The 17,419-nt window shown below is 51.3% G+C and overlaps 1 protein-coding gene across 7 annotated transcripts; it reads left to right on the top strand.

Moving 5' to 3' along the window:
- Positions 1 to 8,607: 8,607 nt before the first annotated feature.
- Positions 8,608 to 14,632, top strand: REPIN1 (replication initiator 1). Of its 7 annotated transcripts, none has more exons than XM_055335488.1 (3): positions 8,608 to 8,896; positions 10,326 to 10,440; positions 11,837 to 14,632. In XM_055335488.1, the coding sequence occupies exons 1-3, from the start codon at positions 8,822 to 8,824 to the stop codon at positions 13,558 to 13,560; spliced, it is 1,914 nt and encodes a 637-aa protein (XP_055191463.1). In that variant the 5' UTR covers positions 8,608 to 8,821; the 3' UTR covers positions 13,561 to 14,632. The 7 variants fall into 7 exon arrangements, with proteins under 7 accessions (XP_055191463.1, XP_055191462.1, XP_055191466.1 ...); XM_055335487.1 differs by having other exon boundaries at positions 8,609 to 8,896; positions 11,834 to 14,632; XM_055335491.1 differs by having other exon boundaries at positions 8,841 to 8,896; positions 10,255 to 10,440; positions 11,834 to 14,632.
- The last annotated feature ends 2,787 nt before the right edge of the window (positions 14,633 to 17,419 follow it).

Genomic DNA, 17,419 nt, shown 5'->3' with positions numbered 1-17,419 from the left:
AAGAGGTAATTAAGATAAAATGAGGTCAGAAGGTAGGGGAGAGGACCAATCCAATATGACTAGTGTCCTTATGAGAAGAGATTAGGACTTAGAAGGAGGACCATGTGAAGACATAGGGAAAAGACACCCACCTACAAGCCAAGGAGAGGAGCTTCAGAAGAACAAACCCTGCCAGCACCTTGATCTTGGACTTTTGGCCTCAAGAATTGGGAGAATAAGTTTCTATTGTTTAAACAACCCAGTGTATGGGCAGTCCTAGCACACCTACACACACACACACACACACACACACACACACACACACAGGAAATCCTTGTCTAAGACGTGGTACTGTGTGCCCAACCTGATTATTAGAAAAGTCAAGTTTTTGTCTATGTGGCACAATAATCAGGTGTTTTGTGATCAAAAGAATGAAAATAAAATGGCTAATACCAAGCTGGAAAAAAATCAAAATTGCCTTTTTGAGAATAAACATATGAATCTTGTATTTTATCTGGAAAAAAACATAAGAAATCAGGATGCATTTGTAATGTTTTAACGTGGCAGGAAAAGAAACTTGGAATTTAACCAGTGGATGTAACTTAACATTAACATACCATTAACATTTTGAAACTTAGAATTACTCTTTCAAGAAAATTCAACAAACTAATAAAAGGATTTAGCATCCTAATGAAGTGCATTTCAGTCAGCTTCATGGATGCAAAAAAGATTTTCCTAAATCAAAGTGGTTGAAAGGCAGATACAGGCTGAAGGTCCAACAGATCTCATGGGAGTTCATTAAGCCTCACTCAAGGAGGCTCCACTAGATGGAGATGATGAGCGCAAGCTTGGTCCGTCACACTGCCAGTCCTCAGCCAGTTTTTTTCAAATAACAGGCTGTGGGATTATTATTAATTCCACAGGAGGGGCAGAGGGAGATAGAGAATCCTACACGCCCAGCACAGAGCCCAATGGAGGGCTCAATTTCATGACCCTAAGATCATGACCTGAGCTGAAATGAAGAGTTAGAGGCTTTCACTAAGTCACCTAGGCACCCCAGGGATTATTTTTCTTAGATACTTGTGGTAGCCTGTAGTCGTGTTTTGATTCCTGGTTTAACCATAATAACTTTTAACTCCATCTGACCCATAAATCATGCTAATTTGTTGCCATGATTTTATCTACCACGCACACTCTATTAGAACTGTAAAGCAGGGCAGGGACAGATAATAAGCAGCGTCTCCACCAGTGGAAGGCACTTAGAGTAGTTTAGATGCTGTGAAACTAAATACTTGCCAAATGTTAATCTTTTGGAATTCATTTTATTTTGTATATTATTTGTCAGATGTAGTAATTGAATGGAATGTTACTATATGGTAGTCAAACATGTCATATTACTGTGATTTCTAAATAACATCCCCAAAATAAACCTAAAATCGTGTTCAACAGGAAACTGTCTTCTCATGTGTTAAGACAGCTGAGGCGAACCACTCCTGAGAACATCTGAGGCCTCATCAGCCAACTGTGAAGGCACCAAATTTAACTGTGACCCAGATTTGGTCTTGGAGCTGCTGAGGAGGCTCTAGGTTGAAACCAAGTTTACATTCTGATTCACCACATGAAGTTATTTGAGAAGGGTCTGGGGAAGAATGAGCTAAGGTTGGAGGTAGCACTTTCGTTATATGGCAAATGTGTATGGATGGCATTCGTGTGTGGCCACATGTGCCACTAGCAAGAATGAAACACTTGAAAATACACCTGCTTCTAAAAAAAAGAAAAAGGAAAAAAAAAAAAAAAGAAAATACACCTGCTTCTGCTAAATTGCAAAGACCTCACAAAGATTCTGGTTAGAATTTTCTTGTGTCTCAATCAAGCTTGGCCTTCAGTAGATTTTAAACCAAGAAGGTTTACACACAGGCTTCTAAATCCATCTTTTGCATTATGTTGAAGAAGACACCACCCGATGCCAGTCTGGAGTAGAAAAAAAGACATAGCATCATAATAATAGACGAAATTTGACCTTGAAAGGGTAAAAATGTAGATCTCTAGGTAAAGTCAAGTACCTTTTCTCTTGGCCAAAATAAGTTTGTTAGCTTTTCCGGGCAATGTAGGGTTCTGAGAGCAAATCACCAAGCACTGGTAAACAACACCAGAACATCAGGGTGCCCTCCTGCCACTGAGCAGCGGTCCCCCACAGAGCCAGAGGTTCCTCAAAAGTTCTCAAATTCCTGTCATTCTAGAATAACGTTCCAGATAAAAGAATATGTTGAAGGTGCTACTGCCTACAATCAAGAGTCCTTCAAGCAGGAGACTCACAGTCTCAAGTTTTCCTCTAAATGTCTTCTTTGCCTCACACATACTGACTGGACATTTCTTAAGAGGAAAAGTGGAATTCTTCTCTCCCAGGAAGCTCTGTCAGACTCCCATCATCTGCTTAACAAGCAGGGAAGAGCGTTTGAAATTTGCTGGTAGGTAAGCGATGGTCCAGACCACTCCCTTGGCACCTGTGTGGTTGGTCGAATCCAATTTACTCCCCATTTCCTTATTCATTTGGCCCCGAGGCACTGAGTTCCTGCCACCCTGGACCGGATGCCTTTCTCCAGTCTGGCTGCAGTAGAAAAGACTGGCCAGATTCCTGCTTTCTCAGGTGACATGAGCTTTGGGCAACAGAAAAGCCGGGGTAAGGGAGCCAGGAGGGGATGGGGTAGGGGTGGGTGGGCTGATAAGGACCCTAATCCGGGTTGAGAGCCGAACAAAGGATATGAGTCTGTGAATGTTACCTTATATGGCAAAGGGGCCTGCAGATGTGAGTTGGCTAAGAATTTCGAGATGGGGAGATTATGTGGGGGAACTAAAATTAAATACAAAATCTCCTACCGACGCAGGAAAACTTTCTGCAAAGGCAGGAGAGAAAGAAAACAGTTTTATTATCCAATAAGCATTAAAGCAGAAAGAGATGCATGTCCCAGGCAATCGGCTCAAAGATGAGGAAAGCAGGAAGAGACCTCCCCTTGTTACACAGCCCAGCAGACCAGCCCGCTACTCACGGGCTCTCCAGGTACAGCCTGACCAGGCATCAGGCAAGAGGACTTCCCTGGTGCCACCGTTGGCCACCCATCGTTCATCCACCTGGTGATCGGGGTAGCACCTGTGTTTGCCCATCGCCTTCATCCTAAGGAGGTTTTAGTGTCTTTAAGAAGCCACAGTAGGGGTGCAGTAGGCTCTCCTGTTTTATGGCAGGAGGCAGTTGTGCAGCTCAGAGCCGGGCACCTGCACAAGTCAGGTCTCTGCCCTCTGGTGAGTCACCATCTCCCTTGTAAACACCTCGAGGAGTGGCCCCCCCCGGGGCCTTGGAGAAAAGCCTGGGCTGTGAAGCTGGCCAGAGGCTCCTTTCCCAGTGCATCTCAAAGGGGCAGAGGAAAATTGACAATGACAACTTTCCTCAAGTAATGCTCTGAGGGAAGGAGTTGGAGGAGAAGCTCTATCTTGTTTGCACCAGGGAAAATTAAAACTTATTTTTCTTAGTTTTAATTTGTATTTGCCCTCATGGTTGGCCTGAATTGTCTAGGTGGCCCCTACGTATGATCACAGGTGTCCTCACAGAAGGGAGGCAGGGTGAGCTCTGAGTGCACCTGGGACAGATGTGACAGCTGAGGGGACATGCTGGCTTTGAAGACGGAGGCAGGGGTCCTGAGCCCAGGTGCAGAGAATGCAACTCTAGCAGCTGTAAAAGATGAAGGGACCAGCTTTTCCCTGAGAGCCTCCAGAGGGAACACAGCCAGGGATGCCTGGGTGGCTCAGTGGTTAAGCACCTGCCTTTGGCTCAGGTCGTGCGTGACCCTGGGGTCCTGGGATCAGGTTCCACATTGGGGCTCCCTACAGGGAGCCTGCTTTTCCTTCTGCCTGTGGTCTCTGCCTCTCTCTGTGTGTCTCTCATGAGTAAATAAATAAAATCTTTTAAAAAAAGAAAAGAAAAAGAGGGGCAGCCCAGGTGGCTCAGCGGTTTGGCACCACCTTCGGCCCAGGGTGTGATCCTGGAGACCTGGGATTGAGTCCCATGTCAGGCTCCCTGCATGGAGCCGGCTTCTGCCTGTGTCTGTGCCTCTCTCTCTCTCTCTCTCTCTGTCTCTCATGAATAAATAAATAAAATCTTAAAAAATAATAAAATAAAAAAAAATAAAAAGAGAGGGAACACAGTCTGGCCAATGCCTCCAGTTCTGCACCAACTGCCTTTGGACTCCTGGCCTCCAGAACTGGAAGAGAACGAATGTGTGTTGTCTTAAGCCACCAGGTTTCTGGTAATTTGTCACAGCAGCCACAGGAGACACCTGCCAGTGGGAGGTTCAGGAGGAGACAGGCTTCCTGGGAAGCACGTTTTTTGGAGGAGAGGGTACTAGAGCCCAAATCTGAAGAAAGTGATGAGTGAACCCTCTAAAGTTCTCCAGGAAGGGTGTTCTAGGCAGAGGGAACAGACACTTCAAAGCCCCCTGGGGGGACCAGGCTACTGTGGCTGGGTGGTGCCCAGCAGAGACAAATGTGGTCAGACCTCAGGGAACCTCAGAGGCCTCAGCTGTCTGTAGGGTTCTCAAAAGGCCCTCTGCTGTGCTTCAGAGAGTAGGAGAGGCTGCGCAGGGCAGGCCTGGGGGCAGCAGGGGTACAGCTGGGAGGTGCCCAGACACAGGCCTCACAGCCCTGGAAATCAGATCTCTACTTACCTGGTTTCCTTTGGACCAACCCTGTGCTTTACCTTTCAGAAAGACAGACTCCTAGAACAACAGCAGGGTGTCTGGTGCAGCACTTTGTTGGGGGGGGGTAGCATTTGCTCTCAGTCTGGGGCTGCCCTTACGGGGGGTCTTGGCACACAGGAGGAGGAGCAGCACTGTGATCTTTTCCTGAGGAGTTTTCAGGCAACCTAGCAAGATCCGTTCATGGGAGATGCCAGCCTGGGACATTGAGGGCTGCTTCCCCCACCCCCAGGTCTATGCCTGGGGGGCTCTGGATGGAGAGCTGGCTGAACACCTGCAAAGGGCTAGAGGGCCTGGCCTCCACCCAGCTGAGCGTGTGACCTTTCTGCCTCCTCCCCACATGGCCCACAAAGTACCAGAAGGAGGCTATGGGGGTTTCCCATCTGCCTTCAGGATGCTGTCTGAAGCCAGAGTTAACAATTGTTAGTTGCATCAGAGCGAAGTTCTCTCTTCTCTCTGGCTTCATACTCTCCTCCGGCTTTCCAACAGTCATCCATTCAAAACTAATCAACAAGTACTTGGTTTTATTTCATGTGAAGCACTACCCGAAGAGAGATTTCCATCGCTAAACCGGGCTTGGAAGTCCTCTCAACGTCCTTTCACGCTGTGGGAAAACAGCATGGACCACTTTTGGGTGGCTCATGATGAGGCCCAGCACGTGGCCCAGGGGCAGATGGCAGGCACTGACTCACTGTGTCAGGTGCACCGTGACTCCTGTGTGGAAGGACTGGGACTGTGTATCTGTGAGAAGTGGATGCACTTTGCCCTCTTGCAGATACAGGACTGCTTCTAAGCTGTCCTCAGTCCTCTTCATAGAGGATTTCTGGAGACATTGTTCCCCTCATCCCCTGGTATGCCCACCTACTTTGCCATCTAATCCAGTAGTGGGGGACCAGGCACTGTTGGAGGGAAAGAGGGATCATCCCGGAACCTCTGTCAAGTTTTGCTGTCTGGTGGGTCCTGTACCCCAGATAGAGCAAGCATGCCAGAGCTGAGACAATCTCCATTGGGTTAGGCAGTTTGGCTGGTTGCTGTACCATACCCCCTACATCCTCCTCCAAGGCATATTGAAGGGTGGAGTCCCAGGTACCTAACTTACCAAGGCCTAGAATTCCTGGCTGGCATAAAGGTATGGGAACCCCACACAACTCCTGTGTTCATTTCCCTTCTGCAGAGTGAAAGCCTCATCATTTTCTTTGGCTATGCTAAAAGAGGAAGTTGCAGCAGATGGTTAACTCCTGATTGGGTGGGAAGAACTTCTAGTGGGGACCAGGGAGGGAGGGACTTAAGTGAAGAGCCTTTTGGCAAAGAGAGACTGACTGGTTACCAACAGATAAAGATACTCTAGGGGTCAGGAAGGAGTTCCCCTTTGAGGGTGCTTGTGGGAATTTGGCATTAGATGTGCCACATTTATTCATGAACTGATAGATATCTCACAATTATTCTGTGCTGTGTCCAGCACTTGGTGCTTTTCCCACACATACCAACTTTAGTGGTTAAGAGTAGAGCTGGTTTCTTATCAACCCCTATCTAGCTGTGTGGCCCTGGGCCAATTCCTTAACCTGAGTCTCAGTGGTTTCATTTGTAAAATGAAGACTAGAAGGGTCTGTTTTCTAGGGTTGTTGGGAGATTGAGATGTGTATGTGAAGGGTTTATCACCATATCTGACACCAGATAAGAGCTCCCTACATATTAACTCTCCTTACTTAGTATTTAGGTAAAAATTAGGATACCTTAGAGGCACCTGGGTGGCTCAGTTGGTCAAGTGTGACTCTTTATTTTTTTATTTTTTAAGTGTGACTATTTTTTTTAAGATTTTATTTATTTATTCACGAGAGACACAGACATAGGCAGAGGAAGAAGCAGGCGCCATGCAGGGAGCCTGACGTGGGAGTGGATCCCGGGTATCCAGGAGCACATGCTGGGCTGAAGGCGGCGCTAAACCGCTGACCCACCGGGGCTGCCCAAGTGTAACTCTTTAAGAAGAATTTTTTATGGGACACCTGGGTGGCTCAGTGGTTTAGTGCCTGCCTTTGGCCTAGGGCATCATCCTGGAGTCTCAGGATCGAGTCCCATATCAGGCTATCTGCATGGAGCCCGGTTCTTCCTCTGCCTATGTCTCCGCCTCTCTCTCTCTCTCTCTCTCTCTCTCTGTGTGTGTCTCATGAATAAATAAATAAAATCTTTAAAAAAAAGAATGTTTAAAAATTATTTTATTCATGAGAGACATAGGCAGAGGTAGAAATAGGCTCCCTGCAGGGAGCCTGATACCAAGACTTGATTCTAGGACCCTGGGATCACAACCTGAGCCAAAGGCAGTTGCTCAACCACTAAGTCACCCAGGTGTCCCCTAAGTGTGACTCTTGATCTCAGCTCACATCTTGATCCTCAGGGTTGTGAGTTCAAGCCCCTGAGCTGGGCTCCATGCTGGGCACGGAACCTACTTAAGAAAAACAAACTAGAGTGTCTTCTGAATGCACTGATAGACAAATCCATTTTTCTATAACCATCAAACTTGACATACATTGTGCCATATGCTGTGAACATATCTTCTGAACACCAAAATTCATGATCTGACAAAAGTTTTCTTTTCATGTTTGTGAATTTTATATAAAAGTATAAAACTTGGGATCCCTGGGTGGCGCAGTGGTTTAGCGCCTGCCTTTGGCCCAGGGCGCGCTCCTGGAGACCCAGGATCGAATCCCACATCGGGCTCCCGGTGCATGGAGCCTGCTTGTCCCTCTGCCTATGTCTCTGCCTCTCTCTCTCTCTCTCTGTGACTATCATAAATAAATAAAAAATTAAAAAAAAAAGTATAAAACTTATACATTTAATCTACAAATAGAAACCTGGACTGTGAAAGATAAAGACCTGAACAAATGGAGGGACATGAGTCTTAAATCTCTTCAAACGGATTTTAAAATATTGACAAGAAAACTTAAAAATAAAAAAAAAAAAGAAAACTTTTAAACTAGTTGACAAATTCTAAAGTTTATTTGGAAGACTAAGTAAGTGACTGTAGCCAAGACATTTTTTTTCTGGGGGGAAAAAAGGAATCTGTGTGCATTGGGAGTACTTACACTAGTAGATATTAAAACTTATTTTCTGTGATAAAAGTACACACGTAAAATTTAATTTGGGGAGTGGTGGCTGCTCTATATAAGACACCAAAGGCAGGAATCATAAAAGCCTTTTACTTTATAAGATATGAACCCCCCAAACACTGTGAAATAAAACCAATCTCCCAGCTTTAAAAAATGGACAAAGAGAGCAAAGGGACATAAGTAAATTTACAAAAAGAAAAAAAAAAAAAGAAGATACAAACAGGTAATAAATATGTGGAAAAAAATAAAAAAAAAAAACAAGCCAGCTAACTAGTAATCTAGGAAGTGAAATTCAAAACAATGAGAAATAATGACTTTAAATTTGAAAAAAAATAGCCTGTGTTGTTAAGGATATGGAAAAATGGGCATTTCTCAAGGCAAAGCTAATAAATTTTCCTGGAAGATAATTCAGAAAAAACATTTAAAAACATACACTTTGCCTTTGATCCATCAGTTCCCCCCTCTCCTCGAATTTTAAAACCAGGCATGTGCAATAAAAGAGGGAACTATAATGATACGGAGAAACAAAAAAGTTTACCTGTACATTTATGCAGCCGTTAAGAATCATGTCATAAGAGAATATCTAATAAAATGGGAGGAAATTCACAATATTGTTAGTGAGAAGGGAAGGATACATTTTCACAACGCATTATGTCAAACATGCAGAGATAAAGCATAGGAAAAAAAAAACCTGGAGGGGACAGACCAAGATTTGAGATGTAATTGACTCTAGAAGCTCAAAGTACGAGAGATCTTTATATTCTGTTTCTGATAGGGCCGGTGCGACAGATCGAAGTGTCTTAAAAATGATCGCACGATCAACACTGACTTTACTGTAAAGCATAGAAGTACACGACACCGAGCCCGCCTGGAAAGCCCGGGAAGTGTGTCTGGTTTGCAAAGCCCCGGCCACCTGCTCGGCGGTGAGTCACCGGCGCAGGCTCGCACCTGCCTCCGCGCCCGCCGACCGGCTGCTGCGCGGCTCCCAGCGCGATGTCCGAGGCGGGGGCGGCCCCCGCGCCAGGCCCCGCGCCGCGGGCCGCGGGAAGCCGGGAACGCCTGCTCTCGGTAATTTCTGGAATCCGGGGCATTCCCTTCCTAAAGTTCGGGCGGTCGGGCTTTTCCTTTCTCCACTTGGGAACAAACCAGAAGCCGGGCTTTCGGGTCAGCGCGCCGCCCCCGGCCGGGGGGGCATCTCCGGGCCGCCACGCAGCCAGCGGTCGAGGTGGCCGGGGGGCGGCGAGCGCTCTCTCGGGAGAGGCCGGCGAGGCCGGGTCCGGCCGAGGGACCGCGGTCCGGCCACGCGGCGCGCAAGGACGCGCGTCCTCCGTCGGGACAAAGGGTCGGGAACTTGCGCCTGGCCTGTCCCGGAAAATCCGGGCTGCGGTCGCCATGGCTACGGAGCCGGGCTCGCGGCGGCCGCCCCCAGCCCAGCCCGCGAGGGGGCGCTGGGAGGGGACGGGGCGGGGGCGGGGCCGGGGCCGGGGCCGGGGGGACGAGCCCGCCCGCCCCGCCCCGCCCCGCCCCGCCCCGCCCCGCCCTCCGGCCGCGGCCGCCGGCCCCAGCCCGTGACTGACCCTCGGCAGCTCCTGTAGTCACGTGGCGCTGGGAACCGGCGGGGGGGCCGGGCCCGGGCCTGGCAGTTGTGAACTCGAACCTGCCGCTGTCGCCGCGCGGGGCGGGGAGCGCGGCCGCCGGCGCCGGCGTTCCGGCCTCATGGACGCGCGACGCGCCTCCGCGCACCCCGCCGGAGAGGTTCGTCCCGGGCAGGGCGCGGGGTTCCACGCGGGCCCGAGGCGGGCGGCCCTACCTGCCGGGCGCGTGACTGTGTGCGCTGTGGGGGGGGACAGTGGCGGACCGAGTGGGGGGGCGAGCCCGCGCACCTGCGCACAGGCTCCGCGAGGTGCGCTCTGCGTGGGGACCCGAGCGGGCCCACTGGGGGCGCGCGGAGCCGGGTGTCCGCGACGTGAACGGGGGACCCGCGCGAAAACAAAAGGGGGGTGTGGGGTCGCCGGGACCCTCTGCCATCCAGAGGGCACAAGGGGATTGTGACCGAGACCTGGCCACACTCGCTGGCCCTGCGCAGCCCCTTGGGAACCGGGCCTGGAATTCCTGTTGGGAGGAGGGTGGGGGAAGGGGAGCCAGCAGGGATTCCAGAGTTTCTGCCATCCGCCGGCCTTTGGCCATCAGCATGGAGAATTCGTGCTGTGACCTTACCGTGGAGGAAATGACCCCCAAGCGCTGTCGTGTACTTCCTTGGCGAAGGGGGCAATATTCATTTATTAATCCAGTATCCATTAAGGTTACTCGGCCGCTCGGGGTGTGGGGCTTGGGTGGGGGAGGGTGTTGTGGCTGGCGAGGACACAAAGATGACTGCCCTAGAGGAGCTCAGAGCCTCATGCATGTTTTCTCTCCCCTCCCCGCAGGTAAGGCTGGCCTCTCTGCACTCAGAGGTCTGAGCTCTGCCATGGGGGTAGGGGTGTCTTTACTGCTGCAGTTTTCTCTGACATCTGGGGGCCACCAGAGTGTGGGCCGAAGCAAGCGCTACAGCCGCAGAAGTATCCCCAGGAGGAGCTGGAAAAAACCTCATCTCCAGCTCCACGGTCTCCAGGGTAGAGTCTGACCTTCTTTGTTGGGTTCCCAAATCATTCCACAGCCCCAGTGCTCAGATCTCATCCTGGAGTAAGGGAGTCACCTGGGGGGGGGGGGGGCGGGAGGATCACATTCCCAAACCAGCCGTCTTCTCTGTGCTCATTCTGGTCATGGAGAAGGAGGCATCTCTGAGCTGCTCAAGAGGAGTTCGGCTCTAGGGAATTTAGGAGGATGTGCCTGGAGCTTGCAAGTCAGCAGTGAAGGTCCATTAGGAGGCTAATGACCACCCACTCCTCAGGGCCTTCAGGAAGCTCGCCTCGAGGAATCTCGGCTCCCTGGCACTGTGGAAGAGTGGAATGTAGGACAGCCCCTCCTGGGGTTGGCAGGGGACAAGGATTACAGTCTTGTCTTTCTTCCCCTTCTTTTGCCCCAGTAGAAATCCCTACCACCCCGAGGGAGGCAGACTGTGGGTGTTCCTTGGACTTGGGAGAGCTTTCCTTCCTGCAGTGTCCTAATCATGTGTGTGTGGGTAGAGGAGGGCAGGCAGGCAGTGTGGGCACAGTCTGGACAGGCAGTGGCCTGGCGTTATGCAGTGCTGCAAGTAGCATCTAGCACTCCCTTCCTGTTTCCCAGAAGCGCTGTTGTCTCTTGCTCTCCAGGCTTCTACCCTGACAGACTGAGGTTAGGGAGGCCAAAATGCTCCCTGTGGTGTGATTAGAGCCCAGGAGAGGGTAAATAGGATAAAGGCTGTAGGAGCTTCTTTCTGTGGGAACTTTACAAACCCAGGTGTTTTAAAAGAAAGAACACTGGCCTGGGACTTAGAAGACCTGTCACCTGGTCTTGGTTCTGCTGTTGGTTTACTGTGGCCCCTCAGGCGAGTCCCCTGTCCTTTTTTATGCCTCAAAATTGCTTTGTCTGTCAAACAGGGAGCTTCATGTTCACTTCTCCAGTCTCTGTGTTTTGTGAAGCTCAAATGTAGCAGCAGGAAATAGTAGAAACGAGCAGAGGGCAGCAGGGAAGCACTTGTAAAAAGCATAGAGCACCATAGGGAGAGGTGACTACATTCTCCTGTGAGTCCTAAGGCAGGAATGTTTGCTCAGCCAACGCTGGAGTGTTTACTTCATGCCAGACACGGGGTGACTGGCATGAGGGGGGATTCCAAGAAGTGTCAGAGTTCCTTCGTTCTGGTAGTTTCCAGGGCCAGTTAAAAACTTAGGACAAATACACTCAAAATGGTATCTAGAAGTGCAAGATTGAAATAATATAGAACATACAAGGAAATAGAAAAATAGTCCAGATTCAAGGGCTCTCGGAGTTCAGAGGGACGAGCTCCTCTAGGGCCTGGGGTCGGCCAGGGAGGAACTGGGGCAGGATAAATTGATCTCCAGAGTGACACTGCTCTTCCACCCTCAGCAGAGGAAGAACCCATGCTGGAACGGCGCTGCAGGGGCCCCTTGGCCATGGGCCCGGCTCAGCCCAAGGTCTCTGGGCCCTCCCAGAAGTTGCCCCAGACCATGGAGAAGGAGCCCCACGGGCTGAGGTTACAAGGCACTTCCGAGGCTCAGTTGGGCAACCAAGCCCCCAGTAAGGCCCATCGATGTGCCCACTGTAGAAGGCACTTCCCGGGCTGGGTGGCCCTGTGGCTTCACACCCGCCACTGCCAAGCCCGGTTGCCCCTGCCCTGTCCTGAATGCGGCCGTCGTTTTCGACACCCTCCCTTCTTGGCACTACACTGCCAGGTCCATGCCGCTGCCACTCCAGATCTGGGCTTTGCCTGCCACCTTTGCAGGCAGAGCTTCAGAGGCTGGGTGGCCCTGGTTCTGCATCTCCGGGCTCACTCAGCCGCAAAGCGGCCCATTGCCTGTCCTGAATGTGAGAGACGTTTCTGGCGACGAAAGCAGCTTCGGGCTCACGTGCGGAGGTGCCACCCCCCAGCCCCGGAGGCCCGGCCCTTCATATGTGGCAACTGTGGCCGGAGCTTTGCCCAGTGGGACCAGTTAGTTGCTCACAAGCGGGTTCATGTAGCTGAGGCCCTGGAGGAGGCAGCAGCCAAGGCTCTCGGGCCTCGGCCTAGGGGCCGCCCTGCGGTGACCGCGCCCCGGCCTGGCGGAGACGCCGTTGATCGCCCGTTCCAGTGTGCCTGCTGTGGCAAGCGCTTTCGGCACAAGCCCAACCTGATCGCCCACCGCCGTGTGCACACGGGCGAGCGGCCCCACCAGTGCCCTGAATGCGGGAAGCGCTTCACCAATAAGCCCTACCTAACCTCACACCGGCGCATCCACACCGGGGAGAAGCCCTACCCGTGCACCGAGTGCGGGCGCCGCTTCCGCCACAAGCCCAACCTCCTGTCTCACAGCAAGATCCACAAGCGGTCTGAAGGGTCGGCACAGGGCGCCCCGGGCTCAGGGAGTCCTCAGCTTCCAGCTGGCCCCTTGGAGGCCTCGTCGGAGCTCGCTGCAGACGCCCCGCTGAGATCCAGCCAGGAGGCAGCACCGGAGCCTCTGCTGGAGGCCCCTGGGGCGCCCCTGCAGGACCCGGCGGCTGCGCCCCCATCCCTGTTCACCTGCGATGACTGTGGCCGGAGCTTCCGGCTCGAGCGCTTCCTGCGGGCCCACCAGCGGCAGCACACCGGGGAGCGGCCCTTCACCTGCGCGGAGTGCGGGAAGAACTTCGGCAAGAAGACCCACCTGGTGGCGCATTCCCGGGTGCACTCCGGCGAGCGGCCGTTTGCCTGTGAGGAGTGCGGGCGCCGCTTCTCCCAGGGCAGCCACCTGGCCGCCCACCGGCGCGACCATGCCCCTGAGCGGCCCTTCGTCTGCCCGGACTGCGGCAAGGCTTTCCGCCACAAGCCCTACCTGGCGGCCCATCGACGCATCCACACCGGCGAGAAACCCTACGTCTGCCCAGACTGTGGCAAAGCCTTCAGCCAGAAGTCCAACCTGGTGTCCCATCGGCGCATCCACACGGGCGAGCGCCCCTATGCATGCCCCGACTGCGACCGGAGCTTCAGCCAGAAGTCCAATCTCATCACCCACCGTAAGAGCCACATCCGGGACGGCGCCTTCTGCTGTGCCATCTGTGGCCAGACCTTTGACGACGAGGAGAAGCTCCTGGCCCATCAGAAGAAGCATGATGTCTGAGAGGGCAGGGGCTGCAGAGACCAAGGGAAGGGGGTGGCCTGAGCGTCATTTACAGGCATGTTGCTGTGGGCCTGTGCTTGGGGGTACCTGTGTTGCTGCTGCTTTAGGAAAGGGGTGGGAGAGCAGCCAGTGAGCTGGGCCCTGTTAGGGAGGGAGGTCTAGTCCCCAGCGGCCAGGGAAGCCTCACTCAGTGCAGGGGGGCTCAGGCCTCCAGCCGGTGTTTGCTAAGGTTCTGCCCTAACCATCCTGTGCCCTGGAAAAGTAGCAATAGCAGCTCTACCTACCCCTTAGAGCCCTCCAGCTGGAGGGGCCACCAGGGGACAGGAAGTCCCTTCCCCTCTGGTGTTGACGCCTTAATGTCCTTGTCTTTTATCATGAGTTCCTTCAGGTCGTTTTTTGGAAGTAGGTGTGGTACAGTCTTAGTAAATGAGCACTTGGGAGGAAAAGTGGACCAGCTGGATACACCTGGGAGAACCTGCTGGCCTTGTTAGACAGTTCCTGGGCCTTTTCCAGCACAGAGGTGAGGTCGCACTGCTCGAACCTGTCCCACTCCGTCCCCTTCTGCCCCTGCCCCTGCACAGGCACCTGGACTCAGACCCATCTACTGTTAGCGCTCAGCTCCACTCCACCTCCCCAAGATCAGTGCACCACCTTCCCGGCATGTAGAGCATCCCCTGGCTGTCAACAGCTCTGTGTCCAGGCTTTTGTCTGAACACCCCAACCTTCCACTCGTTCCAGAACTCAACATGGTGGGAAGGACTGCCCCAGTGATAATGGAGGGTCGGCTGACAGCATGAAAGGGACAAGTTTCCTTTTCAACATTTCTAGGTTATGGATGCCCAGCCTCCCCCACCTCCGTCCACCTCCACACTTAGGTGACAGGGAGTCCCCACCTCCTGAGGCCCTGGTTCTATTGTAGGATAATTCTAATTGTTAGAAATTCTTCCTCATAATGAATGGAATCTGCTTTCCTGTAATTTCTACCTATTGGGCCTTGTTCTGTTCTCTGGAATGAAACAGAACAACCACTTACCCTCCTTTTCAAACTAGAGAATAAAGATTTGGTTTTAGAGCTGGTGGCTGTGTGTTCCTTTGTCCCGAAGAGCCTTGTAATTTGAAAGAGGGGCAGCATGCTGCTCTGGGCTTTGGTTGTTGGTGGGGGGGGGGGGGGGCGTGAGGTGGGGGATGGGTGTTGCTAACGGGATAAGTGCCTCCACTCTGAGTTCCTTTGCACCTTACCTCCAATGCTTCTCCAAAGGAGGCCAGGCACACCCTGCAGATGGGGCTGGTTCTGCAGGGACTTGGCTTTCTGTGGGGTCAAGTTAGACTTGGCAGGGGCCAGTTATTGGAAGAGTTCTGCTCTGAACCTTCTGCAGTGCCTTCCTGGCTGGCCTGCTGCAGTTCCCCACATATGTGGCTACAGATGCTTCCCTGCACTGGTTGTTTCATACAAATTTGAGTGCTTATTTTTGACAAATATCAGTAGGCCCTTTTCGTGCCAGTTTTAGTAATTTCTGCACAGATCCCGGCACCTAGCACACAGCGCATAAAAACCACAATTTCTGTGAGTGGCATTTTGCAAAGAAGTTCACCTAAATTATCCCACATAATCCTCGTATGGTAGGTACTCTTCTTTTAGAGATGAAAACATTTGCTCAAGGTCATGTGACTGGCAATCACCAGAGGTGATCGAAACCCAGGTCTATCTGACTTCCGTAACCTTTGCTCTTGACCACTGCCACAAGTTTATTGGGTGAATGGAGTGTGCTGCTGCTTTGGCAAAGATAATTATTAAATGCCAACTATGCTTATGCTTGATGTGATGGTGACTAGGGGTTTGCCAAGATAAGACTTTGTCCTTACCTCTAAGAGGCCTAAGTCTGGAGAGGAACTGTGTGTGTACAGCTAATGAGCAGAGGGAGATGGATGGGGGTGAGTGGGACTCTGTGTAGGATGGAAACAGATGGCTTCCAAATTTCATATTGGTTGAAGCCACTCCATGACTTCATGGAGCCACTTAAAAACCTGTATAGTTAATGGCAAATTATCTTTCAGAGACTGGAAGCATTGCCTCAAGAATGCCACACATCAATATATCTCTTTAAGGGACCCCAGGGCTTCAAGGGAAAAGGAGCAAAGCTTCTTGGGGGCTAGAGGGCAGGAAAGTAGGTCAACGTCTAGGGATGATGGGCAGGGAGCAGGACACAGGTCCTCAGGTATCTAAGGTTCATAATTGGGGGGTTGGGGAAAAAGATGAGGGAGGGAATCTGACCAGGGCTCCTGACTTTGAAAGATCACTTTTAGAGGAACTGCTCAGGTGTGGGGAAGCCAGCATTGGGTGTCCACTAGTGCTGCACTGCACCTGTTTTGGGGTAGAAATGGTTTGGAGAAGTCCAAAGTTCTGGGAAAGCCACAGAAGTGACTTTGAGGGGGCTGGTAATGCTGGGACAGAGTGATCTTGTCCATGGGTCCTTCCTGGGTCCCTTGGAGGACCTGGTGGTTCCCATGTCCTTGCTCAGCATGGCACATGCTGACAGCAGTCTCGAAGGAGGAACTCCACTAGGAGGGGATCATAGTTCTGAGGCATCCCGTTTCCCCCTCTTTTCTTCTACAATTACAAAAATACTAAATTATCTTGTCAAAATTTAATAATGCAGATATATAGTTTTTAAACGTGCAAGTCTTTCATTCCACCAATTCTGTCCTCTTTTTTTTTTTTTTTGAAGATTTTATTTATTCATGAGAGAGAGAGAGGCTGAGACACAGGCAGAGGGAGAAGAGGCTCCATGCCAGAGGAGTGTGACATGGGACCCAATCCTGGGTCTCCAGGATCACGCTCTGGGCTGAAGGCGGCGCTAAACCACTGAGCCACCCGGGCTGCCCTCTCTTTTTTCTCAATGTAAATAGGATCCCAACGTGCTTCATTCTTTCTATCCTTGAAATATCCTTGGTCAGGAAATGTCAATCTGGGGGAAGTCTTTCACTCTTTAGAGGAGGAAACATGCCCAGAGAGAAGTGGTTTTCTCACTCATAATCAGTGGCAGATCTGGAACTAGAATACTGGAATTCCACAAGCCTTTGGGAAAAACCTCCAGTAGGTGCTCTAGAAGATACAGATGAACAGGATTCTTTAAAAAGCTGACAGCCTAGTGGTGTCTGGCCTCTGTGTGGGGTTTTACACTTTACAAATGCTTCTATAGACCATAGAACCAGTTTGGGTCCTGCAAAAATCCAGAAAAGTAAGTATGTAACTAGGAAATTACTAACTTTTTTATAGATAAGTCAAAGTCCAGAGACAGAAATGTATCTTTTGTAATAACTGCAAAGAAGTTAGTGGCAAAACCAATAAATCTCAGTCCAACAGTATCTATTGTTGTGAGGCCAAACAATAGCTGGGCTCAACGCAAATGCTTAGTAGGCGCCTACTGATTAATTAGAATGAGGTCCACCAGCATCAGGGTAGGTTTGTAGGAAGTCTCAGAGAGGCCAGCTTCTGTTTTTATCAACCTTGCGTCCCAAAGACAGTTTCCAAGCAGCTCGAGAGAGAGTCCTGCCAGTGGGAGTTGACCTAGCTGGCTTGAGGTAGCAGTGTGAGGAATCTTATTGACACAAAGGAGCATTTGCTTCCAATTAGTGTGGGTAGAAGAGAAAATTCTCTTTTCTGAAGATCTCTAGGAGCAGTCAAGACCCTCCTTGGCCGCCTGGACCCTGGCCCTAAATCAGCAACCACACTCCGCCTAGGAACGCGACGTCTTCAGACTGCTGTTTCCGGTCGAGAAAGCGAGGGGGTTGGATTTAATGAGGTCTCCGGTCTCTCTCGTGGAGACCCCCCAGGATCGTTTATCCGGTGCCCACGACC

Source organism: Nyctereutes procyonoides, unplaced genomic scaffold (assembly GCF_905146905.1).
Source record: "Nyctereutes procyonoides isolate TBG_1078 unplaced genomic scaffold, NYPRO_anot_genome, whole genome shotgun sequence".
Classification (NCBI taxonomy): Eukaryota; Metazoa; Chordata; class Mammalia; order Carnivora; family Canidae; genus Nyctereutes; species Nyctereutes procyonoides.
The sequence above is the reverse complement of the archived record's forward strand: the minus strand, read 5'-3'. Positions and strand labels throughout refer to the sequence as shown.

What these genes read in the sequence shown, in the direction of transcription:
- REPIN1 (XM_055335487.1), top strand. Translation starts at nt 8,822, where the DNA reads ATGTCCGAGGCGGGGGCGGCCCCCGCGCCAGGCCCCGCGCCGCGGGCC. An exon ending in GCCGGGAACGCCTGCTCTCG is followed by an intron (nt 8,897 to 10,325) that starts GTAATTTCTGGA and finishes TTACTGCTGCAG; the next exon opens with TTTTCTCTGACATCTGGGGG. An exon ending in CCAGCTCCACGGTCTCCAGG is followed by an intron (nt 10,441 to 11,833) that starts GTAGAGTCTGAC and finishes TTCCACCCTCAG; the next exon opens with CAGAGGAAGAACCCATGCTG.